Source organism: Acomys russatus, chromosome 11 (assembly GCF_903995435.1).
Source record: "Acomys russatus chromosome 11, mAcoRus1.1, whole genome shotgun sequence".
NCBI lineage: Eukaryota > Metazoa > Chordata > Mammalia > Rodentia > Muridae > Acomys > Acomys russatus.
The window spans coordinates 15,136,772-15,159,900 of record NC_067147.1 but is presented as its reverse complement, the minus strand read 5'-3'; the positions used below and the strand labels follow the sequence as shown (position 1 = coordinate 15,159,900).

Genomic DNA, 23,129 nt, shown 5'->3' with positions numbered 1-23,129 from the left:
TTTTTTTTTTTTTTTTTTAAGGCTTCACAATAAAAGGCAAAGAGCTAAGCAACCCAAATGTCCCAAAGAGATGCCCGAGCAAGATGTCAAAGGGCCACTTCACAGTTACCAAGGTAATAAAGCTATGTTAATCATGTTTCGATGGCTGCATCATGGTCACCACCTAGCAAGTGCTGGGCTATGCAATGCAGAACCAAACAACAATGCACCACTGCCCTGTGCCTCTCTCACTGCCTTGCAAACAAAGAGAGACAAATACCTGACTCAGTATGACAGGTGCCACTAAAGGCAGCATGCCCAGCGCTCTGGTAACCTGCAGTAGGGGGACAGTTATGGATGTTTTATGGCAGTGACAGAGCAGTAAAAGAAATCCAGGAGCTGCATATTAACAGGCCTGGACATGATACTTAATCAGTGGTGTATGCTAAAGAAATAGGGGGTGCCAGGGTATTCGGCATAATAATGTTTGAAAAAATTGATGTACCCTGTTGGACAGTGCCCTCCAGTGACAGCACTATTCCCTTATTAGATGGGCTGCAAGAGACTCACTACATGGCGTGAATACTTTTTACCAGTGGAATAACTAAATGCGCTCTCTCTCTCTCTCTCTCTCTCTCTCTCTCTCTCTCTCTCTCTCTCTCTCTCTCTCTCTCTCTCACTCACTTCTCAGTTTCAAAATAGAAGTTTAAGCTTAGCTGGACATGGTAGAGTAACTTGTAATTCTAGCACCTGGAGGTAGAAGCAGAGGATCAGGAGCTCAAGGCCAATCTCAGCTACACAGTGACTTTGAGGCCACTCTGAGCTACATGAGATCGGAAAGAAGGAAGGAAGGGAGGGAGGGAGGGAAGAAGAGAGGGAGGAAGGAAAGAGGAAGGGAAGGAGGGAGGGAAAGGAGGGAGAGAAGAAAGAGAGAAGGGAGGGAGAGAAGGAGGAAGGGAGGGAGAGAAAGAGGGAGGGAGGGAGGGACGGAGGGAGAAATCTTGAAACGTGAAGGAGGGGGAAATAGTTGAGAATAAAGGTTAGGTTGTTTTGTGTGATGAAAAGCAATTGAGAGTCCACAGCTAGACGCCTAAGGTATGTCAAGAATGAACAAGAAAATACAAGTCAAGTTTCCACTTCAACAGGTGAAATGTCTATAGTCCAGAGACAAGAGAAGACCTCAGAGGAGCTGAAAGCGTGTCCTGAACTGGCTTTTCTGAGGTGAGCACCAGAAAGCAGGGCTGAATGAATAAAGCAACAGAACCCCTTGCATATTTGAGGAGGTACAAACCAAAAACATGTGCCTGCTCTAAGCAGGCCATGTAATCAGGGTAAAGACCATAAAGGGTGCTACACCAGATGAACAGAAGAATTAGATACCTCAGCAAAGCCAGGTCAATGAACAATAAAAACCTGACCGGGATCTCCAACCAATGGGCGCCATGACACCTTTAAGATCCCTTCTCCACCCAGGTGCACAGGCAGCTCTGGGAACAGAAGGGGAGTCCCCGCTGCTACTGAACTTACCTTTATTGGCCAGTAATGAGATTTGTTTCACAAGGCCAAATGTAGGCAGAAAAGCGAGATTGTGTTGAGCCATAGAACCAGAGAGAACACATACATTGGGCACTCGTATGAATGATGCACGGATGTCTATACAAAGAGGTACTATACCTCTGTTTGTAGTATGTGTGCTATGAAAGTCAGAGAAACCACCATAAGAAGAATACTCAGAGAAGCTGAGAGGTTAAGAAAGGTTTGTGGACAGATGCCATTTCGTATTCCGCTAGATGGAATCAGACCGAAAGAAGGCCGACTGAGATAATCACCCATCCAGAAATACTTAAGACGACACAGAAAATGAACTTATTTTTGCCATAGAAATCTTGGACTGTAGCCTTGAAGGTACACACTGTTAGACCTCTGGTGTTGTGGAAAGCAGAAGCTCTGAATGGGTGAGAAGATGAGCAGTCCCGAGCAGACGCTGAATGGAAGGCAGGGCTGCTCAGGACAGAGGAAGGCACAAGCCTGTGAGATTGTATTGTCTTACTTGAGTGGAAACCCATTGAAAACCACGTAAACATATAGGAGATGACATTATGGGACATTGCACTTCTTTTCTTTTTTACATTCTCCTTATTTCATGTGTATGGGTGTTTTGCCTTCATGCGTGTACAACTTGAGCACGTCCGGAGCCTGAAGAGGCCAGAAAGGGGGTCTCAGATGAACTGTGGGTCCTGGAAGCCAAACCTGGCTCCTCTACAGGAGCAGCAAGTGTTCTTAACTGCTGAGCCTTGTCTCCAGACCTGGAGGTGACTGTTCTTGCTACACAATGAAGATGCGAACTCTAAGAAGCTAGGCGTCACAGAACAAAGATGGACTCAGCAAGTGGCGTTTATACACTTGTCAATATGCATGTGCACACACATGTGAGTGCACATGTGCATGCATGTGTTCGGTTGAACAATAATAACCAAAGAAAGGGAGCCTATCACCTCAAGGCTGAGGTGGGAGGGGACATGGGAGAGGATAGAGGGAGGCAAGGGAAAGGAGAAAGTAAATTAATTATATTTGAATTACTATGTAAAACCCAATCAATTAGTTAATTTTAAGAAGGAACTAGATGACTAATGCTGGATTAGAAACACGGCAATGCTTGTGATGGAATGCAAACACTTATCTGTTGTCAAATTCCAATTTCTTTTCCTTTTACCACAATATCTGAAGAACTGCCAACTGTCCTTTCACATTTACCAAAGAATCCTATCCAATCCTTCAGGGACAATCTGTGATAAACATTGTGGATAGCAGGAGGTCCTTAAAATGCCTGCCAGAGTCCAAGCGAAATAATGCAAATATATATTCCGATAGAGAAGATAAGACCCACTGATTCCATTATGCTAATTTGGTAGATATTTAAAATGTGTGTATTTGTGTGGAGAGGGCTGGGAAGAGAAGAGCTAACTACAACAGCTTAGATAAGCCCTAACAAAGTCTAGAAGTGCATAAACATTCAATAAGGATTCTAGGGTTTCCTAGTCCCACTCTCTTCCACCCTCTGACGTTTTGAGTGTTCAAAGAGAAAAAACAAAAACAAAAACACACCTACAAAGGGACTGCAGTTACCTTGGTCAGTTTCACCTCAAGCACGTGGCTGCTATGGATCCGACTGTCGAAATGAGCGACCTCTTTGGAAGACGACTTGACCTTGGCAATGATCTTCGCGTATGAGAAAACAATCACGGCCGTCGGGAGCAGGAGGCAGAAGAAGAGGGTACTCAGGATGAACACCTGACCCCTACCTGAAGCCTGGGCCAGCCACCAGTCCAGGGTGCACGAGGTTCCGAAGGGCTCAGGTGCGTAGTCCCCCAGGCCCACCAAGGGCATGGTGGTCCAGAAAGAAGCATAAGCCCAGATGACTGCCAGGCAGATGTAGGCATGCTTTCTCTTCAGCCAGACCCCTGGAGGTAGAAAAGAGAGAGTTACCCGTATGTAACCTGCCCTATACCCAAATACCTCCCCGGACATAGCAAATTCCGTCTCCAAAGACTTATTCCACTGAATTCTGGGAGACATGGACAGATAATTGAAGCCTGGGGGAGAGTGAAGTCAAGGCAGTTTGGAAAGTTCCAGAGCTGGAGCCTTTGTCCAGGAGGATGCAATTTGAAGAGAAATCAAAAGGAAAGTTTTCTCTAGGCACCTAGGATCATAGGGAGGGAGAAGTGACACAGGGTGGAAAAGCAGGCAGCAAGAGGAAAGGACACTGATGACAATGGTGGAGCTCAGGAAAACATCTCAAGAGTATGTTAGTGAGTGGTCCAAGAATTGAAAGGAGAATCTCCCCAGAAGGTGAGAAATCACAAAGGATTGGTTGTGTCTTTAAAACACCTTTATTCCTAAAAGCTTTTGTATGTCTACATCCCTCGCCTGCTTAGGAATTTGCTGAGTGGGGTTGGTGGGTCTCGGTCCTGTCCCTGTGGTGTGATGCTAAGGTGGGTGATTGGGCTTGGAAATCCATGCAAATTTGTGAGGCTTTGTTATTCACGCAACCGTGGAGAACACACAAGCATGGTGGGAGAACGGCAGACAATCTGATCGCGTTGTCACACATGCTGTGAAAAGTAATTCTGGAAAAAAAAAAAATGTCCTCAAGAAGATGGAGTAGGAGAGGAAGAGCTTTGTGTTTCAGCACTAGTTTTTAACCAAAAGAGAATTCCAAGAGGAAGAAAAACTGCAGCCACTTTTTAAAAATTAAGTTGTGAAACACCAGCGATTATTTTCCAAAGTTCAACCCAGTCACGAAAGCCAGGCCCGCTAGCTCTTTTGCTGCAGTCACCTTGAAAATTTTCTCTGCACCTCACTCATCCCTAATGCAGAAGGACCAGGCAAGTGGCTCCTTGCTGCCTCCGCTACACTGTCACGGGGAAGAAACATCAAAACCCCACCGAGCAAATCTACATGATTTCTTCCACATGCACTGGGGGGGGGAGCTGCTTCTGTTCTGAGCATGAGAAATTTAAATCACTAAGACCGCAATTCTTCTGCATACAGTCTGTGACTTCACTCGTGTCGCCTTTCTAAATGCTCAGCATCTTTAGCATTAGAGAGTCGTGGCGACACATTGCTTATGGGTCTGTTGTTGTCTGCGTGCTTTCTTGTTTGTTTGTTTGTTTGTTTGTTTGTTTTGAAGTATGGTCTCTAGCCCAAGCTAGCCTCAGATGGCTACGTAGCTAAGGGTGACCTTGACCTTCTGATCCTCCTGCCTCTGTCTCCTGAGAACCGGAATTACACTGTGTCTAGTTTAAGTGGTGCTGGGGCTAGAACCCAGGGTTTTGTGCACGCTAGGCAAGCACTCTGCCAATGGAACTACATCCCCAGTCTTTACTTAAAGGTTTTGATAAAGTTTACCATAAATAAATAGTGTGGACATTAACATGAACTTTCACTTGTGTATGTGTGTGTATGTGTGTGTGTGTTGTATACGATCACAAAAAGGAAACAGAACAAATTGTTTCTATGCGCAGTCACCTCCATTTACTCAAATACATGGCGTTGAATATCATGAAGTACAAAGACCCCCTCAAGACCAGCCAGAGAAGGGTAGCAATCGGGTAGCCACAAAAGTCCGTCAGCTCTTGGTTGTCCATCATAATAAATCAGAGACTGGCAGAGATCGTCACATATACTCATAAGGACGTGCATAGGCATACGGATAAGCATTGAGAGTGAGGGTTACTTAGTGAGATGCTTTTATACTTACATTCCAGTATGGTGAAAGGCTGTCAAGTACAGGAGGGAGTAGATTAGTAGTAGATGGGTTCTGTGATGCTCCAGAAGTCAGAACTAGGACCAATGGGTGGAGGTTACTGGGAGGCAGTTTTGTCTCAATATAAGGAATAACATTGTTAACAGTGAGAGCAGACCAATCAGAGAATGGGCTGCCTTGAGCAATAGTAAGCTCCCCATCACTGGTCACTGGAATTATGCAAGAGGCCAAAAGATCATCTCTCGAGGATGACCGCTTACAACGTTACATGCTGGGAAGGTCTGCATGTCCCCGAGTGACCTTTTTAATTGCAGCATGCTAGAGAACACTGTGTGGAGGGACCGGTAGGCAATCAGGATAAATGATGAGATATCACCGAGGGTCAAGCTTACGAAAAGCTAGGGAATACAGACGTCTCTCCTACGGTGTCTATGCCCTGCCGTGGCTCTGCGGGTGGGTGTATACTCTCTTTAGTTGACATAAAGTTTAAACACAAGATGACACTCTAAGAAAGAGATCAAGGTTTAGTACTCCTCACACACTCCCAGGAAGTTGAACGTTTTTGTCTTCTTGTCTATGAAATCTATGGTTTTATTAAAAATCAGTTTGTTGTGCTAAAAAAAAGAGACAAGATTACAGTAAGAATTAGAGTCTGATGTCATCCAAGCTGCATTAATGATATGTCTTTATCTTATTGGAACTTTTGATTCAGGCTGTTTCTACTGGAAGTGTTGTGGGAAGAGACACAATTATTTAATGATTGTTGAATCCTGAAAACACTTACGACTTCCCCCTCCCCCTCCCCTGCCCCATACACGCCCTCCTTCACACTCTTTAGTGCTATCAACTTTTTAAGCACCAAAGAAAACTTTCTTTGCCATGTACATTTGCAGGCCATCCTCTGCCCTACAGCCTCAGCCACTCTACCTAACAGGTTGGCCATCCGAACAGCTTTACGCAAATGAGATGTAATATGAATGAATTAATAACTAGATAAATTAAAAATAAAAATAAAAAAGGGAAAAAAGAGGGAAATAAATATGATGGCATTTTAGGATAAAAAAGGGGGAGGGGAGTCCCAACCACTCTCTAGTTAGGTCTGATTCTCACTTTTAAAATCAAGTACCCCAAAATTTTCTTCTTCTAGTTCAAAAACTTCCCAGGATCCCAAGAAGCAAAAGTACTAAAACTGTAATTAGTGACATAATCTAGTCTTGAAAATACAGAGCTCTGAAAACTTCATTATTGCTGCCTCACCAGGTCCCTCAGTCAGCTGCTGATCTGCCTACCAACGCCTCCAGAGACCTGCAAAGCAGTATTCAGTGTGTGTGTCCATTCAGGTAGGAACATCTGTGTGGCTCTCTAAACCTGGAGAACATGCTGGAATTCCCCATGTCTGAAACCTTAGGGAGCCTGAGTCCTAAAGGAAAATCACAGACAACCGTCCTTATAACTGCAAAAACTGAGTAGATCATCTGTTACACATCCCAAGCCTGGTCTTGTTCATGGATTCCCTCTGGTTTTGTTTTTCATATGAGGAAATGTGTAAGCACTCCCATACTTTACACAAGAAAGTGAGACATTTAAAGGCTGCAGACATTATTACAAAAGTTGTATTAAAGAAAACATGCATCAACACAGGTCAAATCTAAATACATAGTAGAACAAGATAGGCTATGAGTAGAAATATTCTTGGTCACTGAAGTTATTAATAAAACCTTTATTTACTGTGGAAAATACGTACATCTCTGACACTCAAACCATCTAACTTTCACTATCAGGGAAAAAGGAACCTTCCAACTTACCATAAGATAGATAGCAGATCTTGAGATAACGGTCCAGGCTGACAGCAGTCATGGTAATAAGGCTTCCACAGCCAAAAAAAAATCCAGCCCATCCATACCAGCGGCAGCCAAACCAGCCAAACACCCAGCGGTGGCAGAAGCAAGAGATGATGGTGAACGGCTTGCCTACAACTAGAGCACCAAGCAGGCGTCAAAGGAAGTCCTCTGCCGTTAAAACCTCTCCTTGTGCTCGTGCGACCCATCTGGCCCCTTCCTCCCCACAGACACATGTCAAGGTGTGAGTATGCACATGTACACACACACACACACACACACACACACACACACACACACACACTTCATTACAGAACAGTTAGATTAGTAACATGCTGACAGCCCACCAGTGGCATATCACAACTAAATGAAGATACCACAGTCTTGGTCGTAGACATAAAGTGATCAAGCTGAAAGTGGGCTAACCAGCTCCTCCATGCTGGCTACTCCTCACAGCACTTGAAGGTGATATGCAGACTGCTGGGAGGGGCTTGTCCTCAACAATCCCACTCAGCTGTAGATAATGTGTTCACTAACAATATCATGAGTCTGATGAATAATTACAGAGAGTGGGAGAGAGGGGGGAGGGGAAGGGGGAAGGAGAGGAGGGAGAGAGAGAGAGAGAGAGAGAGAGAGAGAGAGAGAGAGAGAGAGAGAGAGAACAACTCAAAAGAAGGAACAGAAAGAATGTAAGAGCAGCAGGAAGGGACAGACCAGAGAGTGGCACGGAATGCTGGCATCGTGGCACGACATGACTGTCACATTCCCGAGCGCACGGCTTTTGTGGTTAGCTGTACTAGGTGTGCTAGGCCTGTCAATGCCTTGTCATGGGAGGGAAGGAGCTCCTGGGTGTCCATTCCTCCCTGAAGATTTATAGGCACTCAGTGGCTGCTGAGGAAGGGAAAATATACCCTTCAGTGATGTGCACTGGGAAGGTGCCCATGCTCCTGTAAGCAGCCCTAATAAAATTCATTGAGACAAACACAGAAAAAGCTCTGAAAAAGGATGACTGGCTATTAGGGTAGCACTAAAGAATTAGTGAGAAAGACAGGGGAATGAGAGAGAATGATGGAAGTGTGCATATGATTTAAATATATTATGTGCATATATGAAAGTGTAATGTTATATTGTGCTGATATATAGATATGCTAATAAAACCATTCAAAATTACCTTTCAACTACTATTTTTAAATGGAAGTTATTTTTCATAAACCAATGTTTAAATAACTCTGAAGAGTTTTCATTTTTCCCAACAGCCAAAGAACTTTTTTAAAGTAAATATTACTTTGCTTAATATTGTAACTATCTGAAAGAGACTCAGCTTCAAAGGAAAAAGGGCTAGGAGTCCAGAGCACAATGACAGCAATGTGATCATTTTTAAGTTTTCATTAAAGTGCTTAATCTAAAAGATGAGCAAGATGGATGCTCTATTTACACTAAAGCATTCAAGAGAAATTCTCTCATAAAGCACAATTTTTCTAAACTGATTTTCCTCCTTGACTGTCCAAGATCCCACTGTTTTTCTTCCATCCAAAATTAGATATTTGAGTTTGAATGTCCAACAAGCAGTCCTGGGAAGAAAGTTTTCTACAGTGTCCTTCAAAAAATCTATTTAACTACACCAAGCTTATTGTCTTGCCTCCAAAACAAACATACTTAGCTAGTCAAGCCAGCGAAGGGTACTGACTGTAGTCTTTGATGGTGAATATTGAAAATGTTTACAAATTTCTCCCACTCAGAAAGCACTTTGTGCCCAAATGTATTGACTAGAGACCCCCGCTGATGTTGTTACCAGTTGTTCCACAGATTATGGAATGTGCCTCATCTACGTAGGAGAAATAAGACTCCTTTGTCTGCTCTTGGGACTCTTTTCCTCCTGTTCGGTTGCCTTGTCCAGCCAAGGTGTGATGACCTTTGCCTTGTCTTGTTGCACTTTGCTTTGTGTGTTTGGTTGTTGTCTCTTGGCAGCCTGCTCTTTTCTGAAGGAAGATGGCAAGGATTGAATCAGGGAAAGGGGGAGGTAGGGGGAAGCTAGGAGGAATGAAGGTGGGGAAATTGTGATTCGAGTGGATTATATGAAAGAAGAATCTATTTTAAAAAAAAAAACAGTATCTCTTAGACCAATAAATACTTCAATGCAAAGAAACTCTAAACCTTATGGATGTCATGTACTAGCTTGCCAAGTCTGCTGATACCCTACTGTGTAGTCTCATGAATAACAAATAATTACAGCCTCAAACTCATTTGGTTTCTACTTCCTGTGTTATTACAGGATCTAAGATTTACAGAATATCAAATAGACATATCGTGGTAGGCATCCATGTATTGACTAATTTTTTTTAAATGTTTTTAATAGTTTGAGTTGATGTCGTGACTCAGTTGGTGGACTGTTTGCCTGGCGTACACAAGATCCTGGTTCAGTTCTCAGGGCACACAAATCAGCTGTGGTGGCACCAGCCTAGAACTGTAGCACTCGGGAGGTAGAGGCTGGCGGGTCAGGTGTTCAAGTCAAGCTCTACTTGAGCTTGCATGTGAGTTGGATGGCTGTCCTCCTGGGCCACATGAGACCCTGACTCAAAGCAGAGAGGGGCCAGATATTTAAATATTTTATTATTTAATGCAATGTTTTCCTCCCTTTTTTAATCAAAGACATTTCTTTGTCGCACTAGTTTGTTATGAATTTTTTTATTTAATTAACTTATTCAAATTATATCTCAATTGTTATCCCCTTACTTATATCCTTCCATTCCTCCCTCCCTCCTTCTCCCTTTCACCCTATTCCCCTCCCCTATGACTGTGACTGAGGGGGACCTCCTCCCCCTCTATAAGCTCATAGGCTATCAAGTCTCATCTTGGTAGCCTGCTTATCCTTTCTCTGAGTGCCACCAGACCTCCCCATCAAGGGGACGTGGTCAAACATGGGGCACCAGAGTTCATGTCAGAGTCAGTCCCCACTCTCCACTCAACTATGGAGAATATCCTGTCCATTGGATAGATCTGAGTGGAGGTTCGATGTTTACTGCTTGTATTGTCCTTGCTTGGTGCAGTAATTTGAGCGGAACCCCTGAGCCCAGATCCACCCATCATAACGTTCTTCTTGTAGGTTTCTAGGACCCTCTGGATCCTTCTATTTCCCCATTCTCCCATGCTTCTCTCCCCTCGATTCCCAGGAAGATGTCCTTACATCTATCCCCATTTCCAAGTAAGTGAAGACTTTCATGGGGCCTGCCCTTTGGGCAAGTGTCCAAATATAAGTGAGTATATACTATTAGAGTCTTTCTGCTTCTGGGTTAAATCACTCATTATGATCACTTCTAGTTCCATCCATTTGTCCACAAATGTTGGGATTTTATTGTTTTTTATAGCTGAGTAGTATTCCATAGTGTAAATGTACCACAGCTTCTTTACCCATTTTTCTACTGAGGGACACTTAGACTGTTTTCAGGTTCTGGCTATTATGAGTAAGGTCGCTATGAACATGGTTGAGCATATGTCCTTGTTATTAATTTTTTAACCAGAAATACATATTAAGTTTTGTTTAAAAGCTTTTCAGTACACCTCTCATGAATTTTTATGCACTATTCATGAGTTTTCTGTTCTTGGCGACTCTGTTAATAAGATCGCTCCTGCAGTGAGAGAGAAAGCATGACTTCTAATCAGATGTAACGTCACACACTTAGAGTTAAGCCCTGAGAGGGGGCACTTGGGAGAGGAAAGAGAAGGCTATCTAAGCGCAAGACACTATTCTGAGAAGCCATAGACGTAACATGCCTTGAGTTCAGAACAGGTGGACTGAAAGGCCACAGGAGGGTGTGTCCCACTCACACTTTCCTAGTTTTGAATTTATGTAATATATATGTACATATATATCATGTCTAGGGAAACAGTAGTATTCAAGAACATGAAAAATGGGAGGAATCTTGCAATTAAAAGGAACTTTTCTGGGGCTGGAGAGATGGCTAAGTAGTTAAGAGCACTGACTGCTCTTCCAGAGTTCCTGAGCTCAATTCCCAGCAACCATATGGTGGCTCACAACCATCTATAATGTGATCTTATCATACTGTATACATAACAAATAAATATTTTTTAAAAGGAACTTTTCTGGTACAATGACTTTCAAATTCACCCCCTTACGGAGTCCATAAAGCTCCTCTGACTGCATACATTATATAGATATATGAATATTGTGTACATGTATACATGGCTTGATATGTGTGTATGTTGTGTGTTTGCACATGTATGTTTGTGGGTGTGTACAAGAATGAGCTCTCTGTGTGTGTAAGTGGAGACTGTCATGGAGAGCCCAATCTTCCTTCAATCAGGAAAAATAAACTGTCTTATTTATGGTTATTTTATGACATCATTTGATAATTGACATTGGACAGGGGAGAAGAAGAAGGGAAGGAGTCAATGAGGAGCATGGAGGACAGTCCTGTAAGAAGACTCGTGACTTTGTATACTAGTCCTAAAAGCTAACAAAGCATATTCAGCAATCTGTCCTTTAAGCTCTTTCATTTTTAGATTAAAACCAGATTGTCGTGTTCTCTTGAAGTTTTTCCTTCTCTATTCATTCTTTATCTCACTTGTTCTGTTGAGTTACATTTCGTTCAAACACAAGACAGTCATTTTAATAAATATAAAGTTCAAACACAAGCTAGCTATTAGTAAATGCACGATTCAATATGTTTACAACCAGGCCCAGAAAGGGGGGAGAGCATGACAGAATGATAAATAGGAATTAGTGGGGTGAAGAAAAATAGAGTACGGAGATAGACAAGAGCCGCTGTTTTACATAAGGCAGTGACAGTTAGCTGGAGTGGGAACGGCTAGACTGAAAAGTCCTCTGGGCAGAAAAGACAACAACGTCCCAAGTTTGAGGAGAATTCCTTTGTGTGGAGGCCAAGGCTACAGAAAAGATCAGTGTGGCCTGGAGACCAAAACTGGTATCTTTGCTGGGTCTCCATTCAGGATGGAGGTTTTGTTTGATTTGGGGACTTTAGGGGGGTAGAGTTGGGGAGTGTGTGTGTGTGTGTGTGTGTGTGTGTGTGTGTGTGTGTGTGTGTGTGTGTGCGTGTGTGTGTGTTGATTGCTTGGTTTTTGAAACAGGGCCTCATGTTGCCCTTACTGGCCTCAAACTTATTCAGTAGCAGAAGATTCTTTGAAGATTCCTTGAACTCCTGATCATCCTGCCTTTACCTCCAAAGTGCTGGGACTATGACTTCTAACACTATGCCCAGCCTGGAATGGAGCTTTTGATGTGTCTTCGCAATGAATTTCAATATCTCTCTGTCTGTCTCTCCCTGTCTCTCCCTGTCTCTCCCTGTCTCTCCCTGTCTCTCCCTATCTCTCTCTGTCTCTCTGTCTCTCTGTCTCTGTCTCTGTCTGTCTGTCTGTCTGTCTCTCTCTCTCTCTCTCTCTCTCTCTCTCTCTCTCTCTGTGTGTGTGTGTGTGTGTATGTGTGTGTGTGTCTCTGTGTGTCTCTCTCCCTCTCTCCCTCTCTGTCTCTCTCTCTCTCCCTCCCTCCCTCCCTCCCTCCCTCCCTCCCTCCTCCTTCTCTCTCTCTTTCTCACTCCCCCGCCCACATAGTAAAATGTTCCTCAGCCTGGCACTGATAGAGGCACTGCAGTTGTTCTGTTCTCCCTGTGTTTTGCTTTGCTTTAGCTATCAACGTTCAGGACTCCAAACCCCTAGACCTGCTGACTCGGTTTCTCTGAGGGGAATTCAGGCAGCAGTTTACTGTTGCTAACTCTCTAGCTTACTCTGCCATATGCTCCTTAATAAGAGTCTTTGTGCCTAAGACAGCCTGCATTTGTTGCATGTGTGCTGCACATCTGATTCTAGAATGTCCTTCTTTTGTGTTGAAGAGAATGCAGCTGGGTAAGGGGAAAAGACAAAATTCTTTAGGGGGTATTGGAAGAAAGCCTATTATAGACACTAGATGTGACCTAGATTTACCAAAGAAAACTCGGGTGGAAGAAAACACCTTCTGCTGGATTCCTCTAAGTGCATTAGCGGCAGAATGAAGGAAGTGGTTTGTGAAATCTCGGTGCCCACTGGCAAGGCTGAGAACAATTTCAAGGTATCACGCCATTTAAGAGCTTCCCCCTCTCCGCCTTAATTTGAGTTTTGTCTGCGTCAGCCTTAAGCAGCAGTCAGGTATTACTCACTGGTGAAGGATGTAGCTGAAATGGCAGAGTTCACTAGGACAGACATTTTTACACTCCCAACTAGAAAGGGCAGGAGAAAACCCGGGCTATCTCTGCTGCTCTAGCGCCATCGCGTGGCAAGGGCCGAAATGGCAGGCACTCTGCAGCTTCTTACTAACTGCGGTGGGGAGCTGGGGCGGGGGTGGGGGGGGCGATGCTCACACACTGAAAGTGCCTCATTCCTTTTCTAATGTAAGTACACGTTGCCACCATAAGATATTGTGATTCTGGAGTCTATCCGTACCCAGTAGCCCCTTCTCAAGTTACAGACTCTCAGGCAGAGGTCAGCATGTCTGCAAGTTAAAATGTTGCAGCCACTCAACAGGTCACGGATTAGTATTACGCTTATTTTTTGTAAACTAGCAGCAGTAGAAAATTTGTTTATGAAGAGACACACTATTTTAACAGAGGTATGATAAAGTGTTTTTCAAAAAAAAAAAGTCCTGGATGTAAAAGCAAATACTTCAAAGACTCTTCTTCCCTCCCTGACAGCCTGAGACTACAGCTGGGTAACAGATGTTTGGATCCCGACAAAGGTTAGGATACAGGTAGGCAACCCTGGAACAAGATGACACATACCAAAAATTACTCTTTCTTAAGTGAACTACAGTTAAAGAAAACTATTGCAGTTCCTCTTTGCTTGGTCATCTGAAAAGTATAAGAAGCAAGAGAAATTCCAGAAATTTTCTGTTTCCTCCTTAAAGCAACATGTCTGGAAATGCATGAGTGCACGTGTGTGGCTGTGTGGCTGTGTGTCTGTGTCTGTCTGCATCTCTGTGTGGTTTTTGCATGTGTGGTATGTCTGTATGTATCTCTGAGTGTCTCTGTGTGTGATGTGGTGTATGTGCAGGTGCATACATTTGTACACACACGTGTGTAAACCAAATGTCAATGTAAGGTGTCTTCTTCTATCACTCGCCACCTTATTTGGGGGTACCAGGGTCTTTCCCTGACGCTGGAGTTAAAGCCCTGCCCCCATCCATGTTCCTGTCTCTACTTCCCAATGCTACAGTAACAGATATGTATTGTCACACACATGGATGCTGAGGACATAAACTCAGTCCTTTGCGCTTTCACAGCAGTTACCCACAGAGCCTCCCTGCCACTTACATTAACCTCTCTGGCATGGGGAGATTTGAGCACCCCACCCCTAATGTTTTTTGCCGCCCACTTTAAGGATCATGGAGGCAGAAGCTTGTGGTAAGTCCTTAGGTTACAATTGAAACCACCACTGACCCAGCAGCTCTCTTCTCCTTCATAGAGACCCATCTTTGGCTGTCACTGACCTGCCACTCTCTCTCTCTCTCTCTCTCTCTGCCTGGCATTTCCTCTTCAAGATTCTATCCTTTTACGGTTTTATTTTCACCAGACTTCCATGGTGGCAGGAAAGCAGACATGGCGTGCAAAGCAGTGGGCTGTTAGATTCTGAGTCCATAGCTCAATGCACTCTGAGATATGTACAGTGTCATGTGTTGTACACATATTTTATCCTTAACACTAACCATTCCTGGAGCATAGCAGGAACTGAACATTGGGCTTGGGAAATTGCTTCTAGGATAACATGCTTGTCATATGAGTCATGCATGTGAGGATCCTCAGCACCCATGTAAACACTGGGTGACCAGCCCATGGGAGGCAGACATAGTAGATTCCCTAAGGCAAGCTGGCTAGCTAGAGCACCAAATTGGAGAGATATGAACGCAAGTCAGAAATCCTACCTTGGTACATATGATAGGGAAGAAATGAGGAAAACAGCGATGTCGGCTTCTGGTTTACACACACACACACACACACACACACACACACACACACTCATATGCACACATACATGTGAATATTCATGCACAGAAGCACACACATAAATGTATAAACACACAAAATTTCCCATACATGTGAATACGTACTTATATCCACATATGTGTGTGTGTTCAAGGAAAAAATAAGAAAGAAAATATTTGACAAAAATAATCTAACCATAGTGTCACATGCCTGTGATCCTACCATCAGGGGGAAGGCAAGAGAGTGACGAGTTCAAGCTCATGCTCATCTACAAAGCAAGTCAGGGAACAGCCTAGGCTACAAGAGACCTTGTCTCACAAGGGAAAAAGGAAGGGAAAGGAGAGAGAGAGGCGGGGGCGGGGGAAGAAATTTTGGCTTCTGTCTTTTATTTTTCATACAATATATTTTGGTCATGTTTTTCCCCCATAGACTTCTAGATTGTCTCTACCTCCCTACCCACCCAACTGCATGCTTTCTCTCTCTAAAAAGAAATAAACACACAAAAGAAGAAATAATGAAGTGAAATGAAAATCAAACAAGCAGAAAACCAGCAAGACAAAAAAAAAAAAAAAAAAAAAAAAAAACCATGGAGTTTGTTTCCTATTGGCTATGTACTCTTGGTGACAGGGCCTGCCCTGGAGTGTAGTACTCCCTCCATGGGAGAAAATTGATTTTGAATTCCTTTCCCACCAAGTATCAACTGAACATATCTTCAGAGAGGGTCCCAGTTTGCAAGGGAGAAGTGGACATAGGTCTCATGACTAACCAAAAATATAAACGATCTCTTTATAAACATGTTATTAAATAAAATTAAATATGTGAATAAACAAAGACATTGGATGATCTCATTAGCAGACATTTCACTGGCTGTCTATAACCATTGTGAGCACATACACTTTGTGACAAGAAGAAACTGGCAGTAACAAGTGAGCCCTGAGCCGTAGGTGACTTAGAATGACTGATATTTCTCTCTCCCTTTTTTTTTTTATTAATTTATTCAGATTACATCTCAATTGTCAGCCCCTTGCTTGTCTCCTCCCATTCCTCCCTCTCTCCCTCTTTCACTCTATTCCCCTCCCTTAGGTCTGTGACAGAAGAGGACCTCCTCCCCCACCATATGGTCACAGCCTATCAAGTCTCATGTTGGTAGCCTTCCTATTCTTTCTCTGAGTGCTACCAGGCCTCCCCACCAAGGGGAAGTGGTCAAATATGGGGGACCAGAGCTCATGTCAGAGGGAATGACTCATCTTTTAAAATCACAAAGAAGGAACAGCACGGCTGAATTACCTGATATCCCCAGATCACAGACTGCTAAATTGATAGTCATTATTTCAGCAGGCCTCAGCTTCTTCTTGCGTCTAGAAGACATATAAAGGACATACCCATTTCCAAATGTAGAGAGAATCCCTACAAAGAAAAATAAAATTTTCCATCATTACAAGGAGGATTAGCATTCATTTGCATATAAAACACTCCTCAATTTCAAAAATGGACACCACAGCTTTAGAGGGTAGTGAGAGGACACTAAATAAAAATCTAAATTAAGAAGATGAAATAAAAAGCATGAATTGTGAGTAACAGGCACGGGGTAGATTGCCTCGAGAGGGATAGGAGTCAGGAGTTACAGGACTGAACTTACCCAGACAGTGGAACTGCTAACTTCCAGGTTAGGCTCAGGAGGATGTGGGTATCCCAGTGATGAGCTCTTATACCAGCTCCAGGGCAGAGTTTCCCTCAGCCACTATTCTAAAGTATTGGTTTTATAAGACTCCCTCTCTTGGATGAGTGGGGTCAACCCCTTCTCTGTCTATAAATCTTGAAGGTAAAGTCAACCAAGAGGGGTTACTTCAGTGCCACTGTGGGCTCACAGAGGAGCACCAGCATGCAGGAGAGGTGTGATCAGAGGTGTGGCTGTTGTGACCCTGTTCAAGGAAGGGGTCATCTCCTGAACACAGGCCCCAGGACTTAGATTCCTGAGGCAGTATGGACCCTCAGTACGTGGAACATAGGACGACTTCAGCTAGGTGCCAAAGGTAAGTGTGCAGCAACTAGTAACATGAGCACTCCCCCTCCCACCAAGGGGAGAGAAAGTGACCCTCAACCCACCAGACCTAAGAACAATGACATATATGTGTTCCCAAGTTTGAATACTCTTTTATTAATGACAAATTGGTTTGGGGTATTACAATGAAACTGTTCAAAAGTTTTTACAAACCCAGGTAAAAATCAAAAAAAAAAAAGATATATAGAGACCCATTATCTACTGACTGTATTTAAGAAAAGAATACACCTACTTCCATAGCTTAACATGTAGAGTAGATTTCCTCAGGAATTCTTGCTTCATAGTGTAGCTGTGTATAAATGAGAATCTGGTACAGCTGCCTTCAGTAGTAAGGAATAAAGAGTATTATCAGGAGAGACCCAGAGTTTTCTATTTTAATTTCTACGTTACTTCCTTCACCACAATTCATTTGGGGGGGGCAAGAAAAAAATGAGTGTGTGTGTGTGTGTGTGTGTGTGTGTGTGTGTGTGTGTGTGTGTGTGTGTGTGATGGTATGAAACCACCAGAACCTGACTGCGTTTTGCTCTTAGGAGATGCTGACTCTCTGGAGTCAAAGATGCTTTAACGGTCTGCTTTTTTAAAGCAAAAGGAGAGAAAGATGGAAGGGATTGTACAATCCTAGAGCAAACTGGATAAAAGGCAACTCCTAATAGGAAACCATCTAGCAAGGCATGCTGGGAAGGGAAAGTGCAAAAATGCACCTCCAAAACGGTAAAGCAAACTCCATCCATGTCATATCCAAAGAAGAGCAAAAACAATTAAGTATGCATTCACACGCTGTCAATCTAGAATGTTCGTCTAATACCATTTTGTCCGCCAGCATCTCTTGAGGATATTTCTTACTTGCGTTCCCTTAATTTTTTTTTTTAACTAACCCCATTCCATAGGGTTTCACCCAGTGCCCAATCATGATTTTTAAAATAGTGAAGTCTGTTAAATGCCATGTTCCATTGTTTCCATGAGCAATTTTACCTGTACATGAGCATTAAGAGAAATCAGAAATTTATTTTTAGGACTAAGGAAAACAAGATTAAGAAGATAGAGACTATGGGATGGACCTTTTTCTTTTTATCATCAAAATCTCGCATCTTTTACAAATAGAGAGGATGAAAAGCCTTCCTCTGTAGGCAGTTAGTAAAGCAGGTGTTAACGTGGAGAGCAGAAGATGGGTCTCACGGTTATTTCTCCTGTATACCAAACTTGGGTTTCTATTTTCATTCTTCAGTTTCCCCTAAACTCCTTGGTATTTTTTTAAAAAAATGGTTGCTCTGTCTACTAGATTCTAAAAGGGATCTAGACATGTGACAACTAGATATGGCTTCAAGCCCTAGACATGGGTCTAGAAAGAGTCCAAGCCCCTCTGTCCTCATCCAAGCCCGCACTTCCTCCCTCATCCCAAATGATCATTCTGTGGCTCCAATTTGTCTCCCTACTTGACCTGATGCTCCTTTCACTTGGGGACTCCCTGTTTAACACCTAGTTTTTAAGCTCCACTCTGGCACTTAAGTCTGAGTTTTATTCCTTTACACCCAACAGGCATGAAGTGAGAACCTCTCTCTTTTCCCCACCCACACTGCTGAACTCTCTCACTAAAATCCTTCAAGATAGAAAGGGAACGGGCTAATTTGCCTAAAGCCATTTATTTTGTTAAAGATGCTATTTTCAAATCATCTCTGGCGACTGACTGAAACAAGTTAAGTTCAATTTATGAAATGCTCCCTACTCTGCCTTTTCTTACCACTGAGTTTTATAAACACACTGTGGCAATTTCTATCCCAGCAGGGGACTTTTTTGCCTGCTCTATTCCCAGCCACTTAAGAGTAGCAAAGAGTGAGTACTTCATAGATTTGTGTTTGAAAGGACAAATTTAAATTAAACGGAAAGTAGGCAAATGCTCATGGCAAGTACAAGGGCCCTGGGAATCATTTTTGCAACAGAGCATTTGATCTGATCTTATAAATTCTTTCTGCCTCAAGCACTGACCATAGAGGGATCTCGAGAATTTTCTAATGAGTTTTTCTAATTTCAGGAATTACATGAAATTCTTCACCAGCCATAAACAAATGAGAGAAGGGGAGGGAGAGAAAAGGGGAGGAGAGAGAGTGGAAGAAACAAAGAAAGGACAGAGAGAAAAAGAGAGATTGAGAAAGCTTGAACCAACATCTGAAATATTAAAGACACGTAAACCTAAAGATGGGACCCACCTGTGCATCGCTCACCCAAATTTAATATAGCAACTTTAAATTAAAGAAATGCTGTAAATATTTATTCTAAAGATAGGGTACCACAGTATAACCCAGGCTGGCCTATGTAGACCAAGTTGGTCTTAAACTCATAGAGATCTGCCTGCCTCTGCCTTCCAGATGCTGGGGTCAAAGACATGTACCACCATGCCCAGCCAAATTGTTATAAATCTCCATTGTTTGCATCAGTGAACTCCAATACGAATATTATATAAACCAGAATATGAGATATGTATATATGTTTTTTTCTGGGATCCACATTAAGCAACATAAAAGTACGTAGACAAGTTAGCTCTAATAATTTCATACTTAATCTAATCCATACATTACGTATAAATCTATCCATAAACTCATAAGCTAGGAATTATGGGGTTAATATGTTTTGTATTTTAAATTATTAATGAGATGGTCCCCAGTGTTAAGCCTCCAATGGGAGGCATACATTGCCACTACAATACACTGCTTTGGCTGCTAAGAGTTTGTGTGTTTAAGAGCCACAGTGGCTGCTGGTTTGTATAGTACAGTCTAACATTAGACAGATGCAACTCTGTGTGAATTATACACAAAAATCTCTTTACCCTAGGCCGGATTTTCATTGATCCCCAGTATGATATCTGTCTTAGCAGTGTTGATATGGTATAACTTTTAAAGCAATATCTACCATCGTTCTTGTATTGGCCAGAACTCCTCCAGTTGTCAGAAGAGGATGCTGAAGCAGACGAGGTCTAAGGGCCATTCTTTTCAAAGCAGAAATATATTCCTTATGGCTTTTTTGATATTCAGATCGCAAACCCACTAGTCAAGGGACCAAATGAAATACTCCTGATATAAAGAATTTACTATGGAAGTTCTTTGGGTTATCAATGGAATGTTTATCCCTAAGGACAGTTAACAGTCATTCTTATGAAACATGCATTGACTACCGTAATGCTAACCCACCTTCCCCACCTCCACTAAAATGTATGTAAGTATCAGAATCACTCGTGCAAAATCAGTACAGCCTGTGAATTCTCTCAATGCAGCCTCCGACACAGAAGCATTAAGGAAGCTTACCTATTATTGTTAGGTAAAAGCCAGCCACTAAATCCGCTTCCCAGGAAAGTTTGGAAGCAAAGGGGTCCTCGTCTTGAAGATAGCGTGGCAGGCGCTCATCCTGGGGCATGGCAGTATGGTTCAAGGCCATGCTGGTCTCACACCACCAGGGGGTCTGTAAGGCAAATCAGCAGAGATCTCAACAGATGAGGAAAATAAATCCGTTTGAATCCACTCACAAATGAGCCTCTTTCTGTAAAACAAAAAGCACACTTTGGGGCCCCATGGGCGATTTGTATCTGGGGGGCAGGGGGAGGGGAGAAGTTCACCAGTTTGTCTTACATGACGTAAATACACCAACACGCAGTTGTTCAATTTGCAGTCCAGGCGAGCCTGCATTTTCTCCTCAGGCTTCCTCTGAGCCATTTCACACCTCCCCCAGTGAATAAGAGGCTGGAGACTAGTTTGTACTATCGCTCCTTAGCAAACTTTGTAAAGATCTGAAGTAAGAAAAGCCACTGTGTGAAGTGTGGACACTGTGGACACTGTGTACAGCGTTCTGTGAGAGCCCAAGCTTCTCCATTCCCTTCCTACGTGCTTGGTGAGCTGCTGATATTTGCTCAGGGTAGAAAGAAAGCATTTGGCGCAAAGGAATATGGACACTTCACTAAATGGAGCTAAAAGGCCAGGGATTGACAGGGTTGACCTAAAAGTTAAAGCTGTTCATAAATAGGGGAGGGGCACGTCAGCCTCCATCCATAGCTAAGGAGCTACCGACAGTTGATGGCTGCTAGATGAAGGAGAGTCAGTTTGCGTTGTTGATGTGGCCTCTGGTAAGTTAACCATAGCCCTTCATCCATGGGGGGGGGGGCGGGGAGGGGAAAAACAAATTAAACTTGGTGAGCTATTAAAAACAACAACAACATAAAATTGAGAGGAGGGGATGATCTGGTAGTCTTGGAGGAGTGGGGTTATATGTGTATATGAAATCCTCAAAGAATAAGGGTTAGAAATATATATATTTAAAATATTAAGGGCTGGAGAGCTGGCTCAGTAATTAAGAGCACATAGTACTCTTATAGGGGAGGCAAGTTTGGTCCCCAGAACCCAGATTGGGTGGCTCACAGTCACCTGTGTCTCCAGCTCTAGATCTGGTAACTCTGACCTTAGGCGTTGGCTCTTAAAACACAGAGAGAGAGAGAGAGAGAGAGAGAGAGAGAGAGAGAGAGAGAGAGAGAGAGAGACAGAGACAGAGACAGAGACAGAGACACAGAGAGACAGAGAGACAGAGAGACAGAGACAGAGACAGACAGAGAGAGACAGAGAGAGAGAGACTCACACATACAAATACAAACACACACATACATACACTCACACAGAGAGATACTTGCAGAGAATTACTCACACAGAGAGACACACACACATACATATACACAAACACACATTCATACATACATACATGCATACATACATACACACTCACAGACTTAAAAAATGAAATAAGTCTTAGAAAAATGAGACTCCTTGGGAAAAAACTGGGTGTTGATTAAGGTACACAAAGCTAGACACAGGAAGGTTTAGAATTTCTTAAAGCCAAGAACAACTTATTCCCCTAGCCCTCCCTCAAGCCCGGATAAAATTCTTAAGCAATAAGAAACTCTCAAAACACACAGATTATTTTGCTGTTTCTTTCGAATTTTGATTTTGAAAGGTTTAAAAAACAAACAAACACAAACTTTAAGTGACACTCTGCAAATGCCCATGTCCGTGCTGCCTGTCCCTGATAAGGAAGGAGCTGGTGACACACACCGCTGAGATAATGACATCCAGTGAGACACAGGACCAATAGAGCCAACTAACCAGGGCCCAGAGGGGATTTCTGTAGACGGAAGCATCAAGCAAGGACCATTCATGGACTGGACCTAGCCAGTGGGCAACTCAGACTATATGTGAGTCTTCTAGTAAGGGGAGGAGGGGCATGGTCTCTGACATAGACTCTGTTGCCTGCTTTTTGATAACTTCCCACTAGCGGGGTTACCTCGCCAGGCCACAGGGGAAGAGGACACACTCAGTCCTGATATGATTTGATGAACTAGGGTGGGTGGTTGGGGGGACCTCCTCTTTTTTGAGGAATAGGGGAGGGAGGATGGGGGAAAAGGGAGGGAAAGTAGGACTGGGGCAGGGGGCAGGGGCCTCTGACTGGGATGTAAAGTGAAGAAATTAATTCATTAACTTTTTAAAATTTTATTAATTTATTCATGTTACATCTTGATTGTTAGCCCTTCCCCTGTTTCCTCCCATTCTTCCCTCCTCCTACTTCCCCCCTTCTCCCCTCCCATATGTCTGTGATTGAGGGAGACCTCCTCCCCCTATATATGCTCTTAGAATATCGAGTCTCTTCTTGGTAACTTACTATCCTTCCTCTGAGTGCCGTCAGGTCTCCCCATCCAGGGGACGTGGTCAGAAAAGGGGCACCAGAGTTCATGTGAGTCAGATCTCACTCTCCACTCAACGCTGGAGAATATCATGTTCGTCAGCTAGGTCTTGGTAGGGGTTCAAAGCTTACTGCCTATATTCTCCTTGGCTGGTGCCTTAGTTTGAGAAGGACCCCAGGACCCAGATCTGCCTGTCATAAAGTTCTTCTTGTAGGTTTCCAGGACCCTGTGGGTCCTACTATTTCCCCATTCTTCCATGCTACTCTCGCCTAAAGTCTCAATAGGATGT

At 43.2% G+C, this 23,129-nt stretch overlaps 1 protein-coding gene across 1 annotated transcript in view; it reads right to left on the bottom strand.

The window, feature by feature from the left end:
- The window catches only part of Opn5 (opsin 5), a 46,932-nt gene extending 26,376 nt beyond the window's left edge, over positions 1 to 20,556 (bottom strand). The window contains exons 1-4 of the mRNA XM_051152572.1: positions 20,427 to 20,556; positions 16,356 to 16,475; positions 7,051 to 7,221; positions 3,106 to 3,440 (exon numbers count right to left, since the gene is read on the bottom strand). Coding sequence (XP_051008529.1) covers positions 3,106 to 3,440; positions 7,051 to 7,221; positions 16,356 to 16,475; positions 20,427 to 20,556 — 756 coding nt within the window. The remainder of the gene's footprint in view (positions 1 to 3,105; positions 3,441 to 7,050; positions 7,222 to 16,355; positions 16,476 to 20,426) is intronic.
- Between the last annotated feature and the right edge of the window lie 2,573 nt (positions 20,557 to 23,129).